Below are 11,840 nucleotides of genomic sequence, written 5' to 3' on the forward strand. Positions count from 1 at the left end.
GGTTGTATTCTAGGCTTTCTGTGGGTAAATACAGCCACAGAGGTGGGCAGGGAGTCATATTCCCTCTCCTTTGACTGTTGTGTTGCTTTTCCCAGTATGGACATGTTGAAGAAGCCATTTGGGCTCCAAAGTCAATTGATTCCATGGGAAATACTCAGCATTTTGTTCCTATCTCTAAGAGGACCCACAATTCCAAATCTGTCCCTTTGGGAGGTGACAGGCCACTAGTGATGAATGAAGTAGATTCTGCAATAGGAATAAATATATCCCCTAACTGAGGCAAGGAGGGTTGCCTCTGAAAATCCTCTTGTCTCTTCTCTGTTTCCTTTCTACTTTTATTTATGTTTATCCTGGAAGGAAGATTTTCCTCTGACCTTTCTGGGGTAGTTTTATTTAAGTCATTTGTTTGAAAGCAATGCAGACCTATGGAGGACAGAGAAACCATTCTGGTCATCATCCGTAATTCCTCCTTTCCTGGGACAGCAAAACAAAATAATTCAACTCATAAAAAGTGATTTCGAAAGAGTCACAAGAAGAAACTACATTAGTGACGAGGGGAGAAAAGGACATAGTCTGTCCTCCTCAGGCTCTGTAATCTGCCTGATTTGGGTATTGAAGTTGTTTGATAGGAAATATTTGATGGATTGTCTTTTAGAAGGATTTGCTTTCTTTTGGTTGGTCCTCAGGACAGAAGCAGGATCAAGAAGGAGGAGTTCAAAGTAGAAAATGTAGGTTTGATGTCCAGAAAAGCTTCCTGGCAATTTGAGCATCCCAAAGTGGGATGGGCACCCCTTAGAGCAGGAGTTCTTAAACTGGGGTCAGTGAAGCTTTTTTAATACTCATTGCTATTTCAAAACGCTTGGCTTCCTTTGTAGTCCTTTCCCTTTTGTGCTTTAAAAACACGACTGAGAGGTGGTCCACTGGCTTCCTCCGCTGCCCTCTGAGTCTGGGACTGGTGAAAATTCAGAGCCCTGGCTTTCAAGGTTCCCTTTATTCCATGGGCTGCTCATAAATGCCAGATTGGATCCTTTTGGGGACACAGGTTGGACTACATGGCCTACAAGTCCCTTCCAACTCGGAGGCTCTCAGATTCCAAGCTAGCAAGCCCAGGCCAGCTCTGTGAGGACTCTTTATTTTTTTCCTTTTCAAGTTGGGGGAGACTTTGGCATCCTTCCAGGAAGTTTCAGAAGGGGGTAAGATTGTGTGATGGTAATGGTGGCCCTCAGTGTCCATGCACACACCCTGAGAAAGCAGGAGATAGGACAAAACAGGAAAGAGGCCATTTGGGCAGTGAATGCAACTGGGAATAACCCAAAGTCTTGGCTGTATGTCAGGCTGAAAGGAACCTAGTGGAAGATGCCCTGCTGCCTTGAGGGCTTGCTTGCAGTCACTAGTGTCCCTGCTTTGCCCTGTGGAAGACCATGACCCATGTGTGGAAGAAGATGCTGCTCTTTCTCTTGGAAATCCCAATGACTTCTGGGCCAGGGTGTGAAAAGCCAGCTTGTTTCAAGACAGACTCTGGTCCCCCCCCCCAATTGAACCAATCAATCCTTTTCCATGTTTGCAGGGCACTCTGGCGGTGATGCTGATTCTCACTGGGCTGGAGTTAAGTGTTTCTGTGTTTGAGGCTTTCTTTGGCTGGAAGAGAATGTCACTGGAATATGATGGGGTGAGTGCCTTACCCACCATAGCCAGGCACAAAATCTCTAGGAGAGGGCTCATGATTTCTGTTTCCAGGGCTGGATGGGAAGTGGTGGAAAGAGAGCCATAGAACGGGGCACCTGCTGACCAGAGAAGTGGGAGAGTCCTTGATGAAGCAGATAGTTCCTGGAGGGCTGGGGCAGGAACAAGTCTGATGGGGCTCCTTTTGGTTGTTTTCAGAGAGTTCTCTTTCTACCGCATGGTCGCCATACCAATTCCAGCTTAAAGACAGTTCTGACTGAACGTGGCTATGAAGAACTGGGGGCTTCCAATTAGAAGATGGCACCTCAAATCCTTCTGTGGGTTTTGGAGGCCACCACTACAGGAGAAGGCCAATGCCCAAGAGAAATGAATTAGCGTTCTTGTAAACGTCACATGCTGATGGAGTGGCAGAAAATGTTTGTTCCTTTTAAAGTAAATTTCTCTCTTTCATGTGGGTCATCAGCCTCCTGTATTCTTCCTTGGCTTCAGCCTCATGGAAGGTCTCCAAGAAAGAATATCTCAGTAGAGCACTTCCCCAAGATGCAAATTGCCCTCCCTTCCCCCCTTATCATGTGAACTATGGACAGCAAGATAGAGAGAATGCTGTGGCTACTTCTGATAAAACAGAGTAATATGATTGTCTTTTTCAGTATATGGGCTTAGGCTAGAAAGTTGAGGCCAGGGCTGGGACGTTTCCCACGTTCACTTTGCCTGTCAATATGCAAAGGACACGAGACTTCAGGTTAAACCAGGGAATGGCGGCACAATTTGCTTATTAATAAATTCTTTTTTTTTATTTTTACTACAAGGCTTGTTTTCTGCATGGCTTTTCCATTGTGTTTTTAAAGGAAGAGGAAGCTGTAGAGACAGATATGAAACCAGGTTTAGGAAAACCCAGGGCCATGGCGTATCTGTGGAAGAGAAACAGGCACATCCTCCCTAACTTCAAAATCAGGAAGTTCAGGGATCTACTTTTAACATTTGTGCCCTTCCTCAAGCTAAGAGTTCATAAAGAGGTCCTTAGCCCTCTTCCCTTTTGGCCTACCCTTTTTCTGCTGGCAGTCCATAATCTGAGTCCACTCTCCGTGCGCATGGATGTTGGACGAAGGGTCCCAGACGTTCCAAAAGGGCCCGTTTCCCTTAAGGCTGATATTTATGGCCTCTTTCTGATCTTGCCTGGCTCATCTCATCCCATCCCTCTGCACTGGGAACGTTTCAAAGCTGGCAAAGCAATGTCAAGAGTTAGAGTAGATCTTGTTTCCTCTGAAAAATTCTACCCTAAGAGGGACTTCTGCTTCCCATTCCTAAACCCAGTTCCCTTGGCATGCCCAAAGCTTTCCTTGGATTTCTCAGGGGCAATAAAACAGCTGAGGAGAAAGGGATGAAAGGGAAGAGGAAGAGGTGAAAGTAAAGGAAGATGAAGGGGGAATGTATAAAACGGAAGCAGGAAGTCAGAAGTGAGAAAGAGAAAGGGCAAACTGCCTTGGCTCCAGGTTTCTGCATGATGAAGAAAAAAGAAGCTGAAATGAAAGACTTGTCCTGGTCCTCAAGGAACTCACATTCTACCAGTGGTTAGAGCAGAGTGTAAAGGGCCAAATAAAGCAAGATGATTTAAAGAAAGAGACAGAGAGAGAGAGAGAGAGACAGAGACAGAGAGACAGAGAGAGAGAGAGAGAGACAGAGAGAGAGAGAGACAGAGAGAGACAGAGAGACAGAGAGTGACAGACATACAGATAGACAGAGAGACAGACAGACAGAGAGAGACCGAGACAGAGAGAAAGAGAGAGAGAGTGAGGTAGAAATGGAGAGAGGCACTGGGAGAGGAGAGGAGAGAGGATAGGGAGAGCAAGCTTAGTTAGTTTGAGTCACAGTTATTGTTTTCAGGAAACACACAGTGGGTCAACAAGTCCTTCCTATTAAGGGGCTCCTGTGCCCGGGGTGCTGTGCTCAGGGCTGGGGAGATGAAGAAAGAGAAGAGGCAGGGTCAGCTCACAAGGAGCTCCTGGTCCAATGGGGGGATGGCACGCTGGAGATGGTCAACAGAAGGAAGGCATGAACGTGGCAGAGAACCGGAGATGCCTTATTGCCTCCTTTCGCTGAGACCTGAAGGGAGCCGGGAGGTAGAGATGAGGAGGGAAGGTGTTTCAGGGAGGCTGAAGAGGCACTGAAAGTGCCCAGCATTGGGACAATCGGAGCTTGTGAGAGCAACAACAAGAAGCCAGTGGCCCTGGGCTGTAGAGCACGTAAGAGTGAGGGAGGGAGAAAGGGGAAGAAATCTGGCCTCAGCTCTTACCAGCTTGGTGACTTTGGGCAAGTCACTCAACCCTCTTGGGCCCATCTGTAGTTTTCTCATCTGTAAAATAAGCTGTGGAAGGGAATATCAAATTGTTCCAGTATCTCTTCCAAGAACACCCCAAATGGGGTCCCGAAGGGGCAGAAGGGGACGGAGATGACCAAAGGACAGCAAATATGAAGTATAACATAGTTTTTGTAAGGATCAGAAAATGCAAGCCTTGAAGCATGATGGAGACGGTCTTGGTGCTGCTGCTGCTGTCAGCTAGTCTTTAGATCCTAAAAATGCCCAAGAAGTAATGACTGCAGGAACAAGGTCCTGGAGGGACAGAAGGGATGGGGTCTAATTCCAGTCAATGGCTGAGTCTTATTGAGGAGTAAAGATGTTTTTCCTTCAATCAGAAGGAAGGGAAAGAGTATGATGCTGGGAAATTTTGAAGCAGGCAGCGGGGAATGCTGCCACTTATATGGTTTCGAACTTCCCAGAGAAAAAGAAAACAGGGCGAAGTGACTTGCCCAGGTTCTTACAGCTAGTGTCTGAGGCTGGAGTCAAACTAAGGGACATGAATCTTACCTGACTCCAAGCCCAGCACTCTATCCCACTGAACCACTTAGTTGCTGGGCTATTTCTATGAGGTGCTCCTATTTATCCTCATTCTACAAGTGAGGAAACTGAGGTTAAAGGAGGTTAAATCACTTGCCCTGGCTTATAGAATGAAATAAATCTTTAAAGTGGGATTTGAACTCAGGTCTTCTGGAATCTAGGATGCATTGTGCCAAAATAGCTACCTCAAGTGACTTTTCTAAGGTCACATGCTTATTGAGAATAAGAAGCAAGATCTGAATCCACGTCCTCTGGGTACTTTTCATTGTGATTTGTTTTTTGTCTTTTGCTAGAAGGCTTCTTTGGAGGATCTGGGCTCATACCATTCTTTCACATTCAATCTCCATGATCAGTGTTTGTTTTGTACATCTTTAGCATTTCTCTCTCCATCTGAGTAATTTTATATCACAGAATTTCTTTAAAATGTTTTTCATTTTGGCCCCAGATTATGTGGCAACACAATTTTTAATTTTTGTTTTCTGATATTTTGCAGTCCAGGCTCTCTCCCTCCATCCTACTTCTCCTACCTCCCCCAAGAGGCAGGCAGTATGATATGGGTTGGGGGCAGCAATATGGAGAGCCAGATATAGAAAGGGAAGGTCCTGGGTTCAAATATGACCACAGACACTTCCCAGCTGTGTGACCTTAGGCAAGTCACTTAATCCCCCTTGCATAACCCTTATCATTATTCTGCCTTGGAACCAATACAAAATATTGATTCTAAGGCAGAAAGTAAGGGTTTAAAAATAGAATATGGGTCATATATATACGTATATATATATATTATCATGCAATTCATATTTTCCTTTTTATTTTATTTTGCTGCTTGTCCAATCTAGAATTTCTAGGAATAGAGAGACCAGCTCTAACTCTCGTTGGAATCCTAAACTAGTCTGATGGGTCATATTCAATCTGGTCCTGGTTCCCCTTTAGCACATGTCCTAAGAAAGGTCAACATAGATCAGAAATTTAGATTGGCTCTGCATTATTCAGAGCAGTTACAGTTAGTGCTGTCTTATAGGAAGACAAAGAGAATTGGAGGCTGCTACAGATGCAGTAATCTAGAACTCATATTTCAAAAGATCAGAGATTAGAATTAGAAGTGACCTTCAGCTCTTCTAGGCTAACCCTCCCATTTTATACACGAGGAAACTGAGGCTCAGCGAGAGTTAAATGATTTACTCAAGAGCACCCAATTGGTCAGAGTCATCCATGGGATTTGAACCAAGGACTCCATGATTCCGAAGTTCAGTACCTTGTCCCTCGGCTTTTCTTCCTCTCCTGTTATTGAATATATGGGTCAGGAAGAGAGAGAAAAAGAGGGACCCAGCAGTTGTCAGAGTACCATTGGTTTTCTGGAGTTGCAGAGCCTTCTGTAACTCCAGTTTCTATCTCAGTGTTTCTTCTTCTTCTCTCTGGGGAAGGGGCCGGCTTCCACCCATGAGGTTAAATCCTATTTCTTGCTTTCATCTTGCAAAAACTGGCTATCAGAGAACTAGTTCAACGCCATATTGATTTGTTCCCAGTAGTGCAAGCACACTGTGAGCTTTACCTGATTTTTGGGCACAGCATCATAGGAATCCATAATATCAAGGTATTCCACCCTGAAAATGGCCCAATTTACATTTGAATTTTTGGCCATGGTTTCTCTATAGTGAAAGTTTAATCTCTCTGCCCACTCCCAACTCAGCATGCACCCACACCCACAGGCCCTTCCTCCCCCCAGCCCAGGGACCAGCTTAACTCTAGTGTTCTTCCTCATCTTCTTTCAGCCAGGAAGCACCTGCCCAACTTCCCCTTCCCCTTTCTAGGGACAATTTGGTTTCAATCCCACATGCCTGGGAAGCACCCGTTCTCTCTTCTCCCAACTAAGGATGGCACACATGACTTCTCATTGTACCAGGGGAAGACCATTGACATTGAATCTAAACCCTGTTTGGGGAGCTTGGCAAGTCCCTTAACGACCCAGAAAACTCTCCAAGAGTCTGAATTCCAAATGAATTATTGATCTGCATTAGTTGGGAGTATAAATTCCCTTCATGGATAAAAATGACAGGAGGGTCAACTAGGTGGCCCCAGAGGTAGTCTACTGGGTCCAGAGTTGAGTTGACTTGAGTTTAAATCTAGCCTCATATACTTATTATGTGACCCTGGGTAAGTCACTTTACCTCTGTTTGCCTCTGTTTCCTCATCTGTAATGGGTATAATAATAGCACCTATCTCCTAGGGTTCTGGTGATGGAAAGAAAGAAGGACAGAAAGACAGACAGGATAGACAGTTAGACAGGAAGAAGACTCCCACATACAATTCCTAGCTGCTTCTATGATTCTTTTTAAGACCAAGACCCTACTTTTCAGTTTCCCTGATGTGTTAGATGGAAAATTTATTTTGTGTTCTGTACCCTTTTGGGCAATAATTTTAGAATTCTATGATTGTAATTCTAGCTCCTTTGACTTCCAGAATATCATATTCTAAGTCTTAAATTCTTTCAATGGAGAAATTGCCAAATACTATTATTCTGATTGTGGCTTCATATTTGATGTTTGTTTCTGGTTGTTTGAAGTATTTTCTCCTTGACTTGGGAGTTCTGCAATTTGACTTTAATAATTCTGGAAAGTTTTATTTTGTGACCTCTTTCACAAAGCCATTGAGGGATCATTTTCATTTCTATTTGATATTCTGGTTCTAGGATATCAGGGCAGTTTTTATTAATAATTTTTTGAAATATGACTTTTTAAAAATCTAATCTTTAGCTCTCTTTGATCTATTTTCCAAGTATTTTTCCAGTGAGATATTTTATATTTTCTTCTTTTTTGTAGGTGTCTTTTAAAAAGTTTTATCTTTATTTTATTTTAGTAACTAATTTACACATAGTTTTTACAACATTATATGATTCATATTGTCTCCCTCTTTTACCTTCCCCCTCTGTAAACCTTAAAATTTCTTAGACTTATGAATGTTGGAAATTTCCCCATTGGGAAATTTCATACTTGAAAAAATTTCCTACTGATAGTAAGAAACTCTATTGGAATGTGAAACCCCTTGGCATGGGAGGATCCTTCTCCTCCCTACCTAAGACTACTTTAGGACAGAAACCTTTTGCTAAACAATGGAAAGGGCTTTGACCTATGTTTAAGCATAGAACAGGAAGTTCTTTGAGTCATGATTGATTTTAGAATTGATACAATAGAGATACTTGGAATGACAGAACCAGGTCTTGGAAAATACAATCTCCACCCTACTCAGAGTAAAAGGATTTAGGAAGGGCTGCAGCAAAGAATCAAGATTTAATTATTTGAGAATATGACCTTCAACAGACATGTGCAAAGCCACAGACCTCTGGGCGGTCCTGGGTTGAACTGGAACCACCATTGGCACAGGGGAGACATCGACAGTGATTAGTAGATGTGAGAACTGAGGGGAGGGAACTTAGATGGTTCCTTAAAGATAGCGGGGTCTGAGGGGAAGGGGGAGGAGGTTTTGCTCTGAGCGAGGTGGCTCTGAAGGAGGACTGAGGAGGTTGCTCTGTGGGAGGACCAGGAGAGAAGGCTGGCTCTGAAGGAGGAGAATTCTCTGGAAACATTTCTTGAAAGGAGGCTCTCTTGAAGGTGGAGCCTGAGGTTGGCATGAGAAGCCTTACCTAGAGAGATCTTGGTGAGTGATAAAACCAACTGACTGATTTATTCATTCTTATTCCTTTCTTACTTTCTCTCTTTTTCTATTGATGAATCAGTGTACTATAAATTAAATTTCTCTATAAAACCCAGTTGGCTTGGGCATATTCATAAATTGGGAATATATTCCCTGGCGACCATCTTATATTTATATAAAACCAAGACACAGTAGAAAACATATTTCAGCAGTCATAATTGTTATATATTTCCCTTGCTCCCAAAACATTTTAATTATCACACCTCCCAGAGATGACAAGCAATTCAATTTAAGTAGTACATGCATTATTGCACAAAACATTTCCATTATTCATTTTTGTAGGTGAATAATCTTATAAAACCAAAACCCTAAATCATATACCCCAAAAATGATAAAGCATATGTTTTTGTGTGCATTTCGACTCCAACAGTTCTTTCTCCAAATGTGAATTTCATTATCTTTCACAATTCCCTCAGACTTGTTCTGTATCATTGTATTGCTATTAGTAGCAAAGTCTATCACATCACTATCACATTTGAGCATCCCACAATATTACAGGTACTGTGTATAATGTTCTTCTGGTTTCCTTATTTTACTTTGTATCAGTTCATGTAGGTCTTTTCAGCTCTTTCTGAAATCATCTTGTTCATTATTCATAGTATCACCATCATATACCACAATTTGTTCAGTCATTCCCCAAATGAGGGACATCCCTTTAGTTTCAAATTCTTTGTCACCACAAAAAGTACAGGTATAAACATTTTTGTACAAACAAATCCTTTCCCATAAAAAAAAAAAATCTCTTTGGGATACAGACCTAGTAGTACTATTGCTGGATCAAAAGCTATGTATTCTTTAATAGCCCTTTGGACACAATTCCAAATTGCCATCCAGAATGGTTGGATCAATTCACAACCCCACCAGCAATACAGTAACATCCCGGTTTTGTCACATTTCCTCCAACATTTATCATTTTCCTTTCCTGTCATATTGGCCAATCTGCTAGGTGTAAGGTGGTATTTCAGAGCTGTTTTGATTTGTATTTCTCTAATCAGGAGGGATTTAGAACATTTGTTTCATATGATTATTGATAGCTTTGATTTTATCATCTGAAAACTGCCTACTGATATCCTTTGACCATTTATCAATTGGGGAATGACTTAGATTCTCATAAAATTCACTCAGTTCTTTATATAATTGAGAAATGAGACCTTTATCAGAGAATCTTGTCATAAAATTTCTTTCCCCCAAGTTTGTTCCTTCCCTTCTAATCTTGGTTATATTGGTTTTGTTTGTTCAAAACCTTTTAAATTTAATATAATCAAAATTATTCATTTTACATCTTGTGATGTTCTCTATCCCTTGTTTGGTCATACATTTTTCCCTTCTCCATAGCTCTGACAGGTAAACTATTCTATGTTCTCCTAATTTACTTCTAATATCTCACATTTTCTTCTATTTATTAATCTTTTGGTTTTGTATTATTGTCTCTTGGTGCCTTATGGAGCCATTAGCTTCCCCCTTGTTCAATTCTAACTTTTAAGGATTCTTTTAAACTAAGCTTTTGTATCTCCTTTTCTATCTGGCCAATTCTACTTCTAAAGGAGTTGTTTTCTTCACCTTGTTCACTTTCAGGAAGATGTATCAGCTCTCCTCTCTGTCCTGGACCTGTGTCTAATTCTCTTGTTCCCTTTCAACTGCAAACACTCTCCATCATCCTGGAACTGGGTATTTGCAATGAAATTCCCAAACAGTCCATAGTCTCTTCTCTGGCATTAGTATAGTGCTCTTCTATAATCTCTTTCTGAGTAGATTCTTAATCCTTTTACTATCTCTGAGCTATAATCTCCTCAAATCAATGCTGCTATTGTCTTAGCTACCTTTCAGACCCACAGTTGCCACCATCTGGGCCATCCCATGACCCAGGATCTCAGACTTCTTCCCACCTCCAAACTTGTTTTGGGCTGGAAAATTTCTTAGACTGACTTTTTTTTTGTTTTGTTTATGCCAATCAAAAATTTAATTTGAAGTATTATTTTAAAGTTTTTTTTTAACAGTGGGGGGGCATTGGGAGAGCTTGGCTATAATGATTCTTTTTTCTCTCATTCTGACTGGAAAAAAGGCCACTTTTTTGATTTCTGGAAATATAATATCTAGAATCTGTCTTAATCATATTTTTAGATGCTGAAGTCTTCTCTCATTAGTGTTTTATAGTTTAGTTGTTTTGAAATATCTTCTATTTTTTTCTAATTTTAGACTTTTTATTTTATTTTTATATATCTACTTTTCTCATGGAGTCATCACATTTTGGGGGGCATTCAAATTTTTATGGAGTTTTTTTCCTTGATTAAAGTTTTATACTTGTTCTCATCTGAAAATTCTCTTTCCAATTCTTTTTTTTCCTTTGTTCATATTTATTTCTGCAGTTCTCTCACTATAAATTTCATTCAATTTTAAAATCATTTTAACTCCTTAAAATTTTTCTTGCTTTTTCTCTATGTGAAATTTTAGTTGAATTTCTGCTCAAGCCCTGTTTTTCTTTGAAGTTTCCTTGAAGTTGTTTTTAAATCTCATTCTAATGTCTTATTATTCCTTTCATGATAATTGCTTTTTCTAATGGTATTCTCACTTTCACTACTCATTCCTCTCTTAGGGAAGGAATTTCTGGGTTGATTTTGAGTCCTTTTGAATCTTTCTTCTTCCTTTTTAGGGTCTTTGGTATAGTTTATTTTAGAATCTCAGAACAATGCAGGGTGGAGTCCTACAGGTTTCTAATATTCCCCCAGTGGTCTGAACTGGGCCCAAATCTGTTCATTGCTCTCCTGGCCAGATCTATGCAAGTTCCTCAATTGGGTTTGGTTCTGAACAACAAACTTGTGGGTTTGCCAGGAGACTGCTGCTGGATACAGATGGTGCATACCAGCTAACACTCAATAGATTTAGAATACTAGAAGTTCAAGGAAACCTTTGACTTCACACAATCTAGTTTCCACTTTCTAGTCCTCAGATTAGTTTGGGGTCTGGAAATGAGAACCTGCTCTTTCTCTGAGCTCAGAGCTCTATAGTTACTTCTTGTTTTAGAGCTTGAGCACTACTGAGGACTGTTATTAAAAAAACCAATCGTGGAGGCTTATATTTAAAAGCATTTGTTAGTAAAGAGAAAGAAAGAGAGAAACAAGGTATCCAGCCTTTCTAACTTAAGGTTGAAATCTGATCCTGGATTGTAGCCTCTGCACTTCCTTCCATGTTGCCACTTGCCAGAGATAAGAGATAAGATAAAAGGCCCCAGGATGGTTAGAGTCGGATCAGCCAGAGAGATAAAAGCAAAAAGAGAGACTCCATTTCCTGCACTGATTTTCCTGCTAAGGATTAATGCCCCTCCTTGCCCTTGTTTCCAGCTTCATTCCTTTATCAGTTCCCACACCAATGCTTCCTGTAGAATGGCCAGTGGTGATGCCCCAGTGTCAAGATCCATAGGCCATTCTGTTTACCTTGTTGATAGAGACCCTTTTTTTTTTATCTCCTTAGCTGCCCTGGGCTGGAAAATGGCCTGACTCTGTTTACTCATGGTTTCATGATTAGGACAAGGTTTGCTCTATTTTCCAAACTT

General features: G+C 41.2%; 1 protein-coding gene across 3 annotated transcripts in view; it reads left to right on the top strand.

Annotated features, from left to right (window-relative positions):
• The window catches only part of LOC103096989 (membrane-spanning 4-domains subfamily A member 6D-like), a 122,854-nt gene extending 120,712 nt beyond the window's left edge, over positions 1-2,142 (top strand). For all 3 annotated transcript variants that reach the window (XM_056801676.1, XM_056801677.1, XM_056801675.1), the window contains exons 6-7: positions 1,568-1,669; positions 1,882-2,142. In XM_056801676.1, the coding sequence (XP_056657654.1) occupies positions 1,568-1,669; positions 1,882-1,977 (198 nt within the window). In that variant the 3' untranslated portion in view covers positions 1,978-2,142. The remainder of the gene's footprint in view (positions 1-1,567; positions 1,670-1,881) is intronic.
• The last annotated feature ends 9,698 nt before the right edge of the window (positions 2,143-11,840 follow it).

Source organism: Monodelphis domestica, chromosome 6 (assembly GCF_027887165.1).
Source record: "Monodelphis domestica isolate mMonDom1 chromosome 6, mMonDom1.pri, whole genome shotgun sequence".
In the NCBI taxonomy this organism is placed as follows: Eukaryota; Metazoa; Chordata; class Mammalia; order Didelphimorphia; family Didelphidae; genus Monodelphis; species Monodelphis domestica.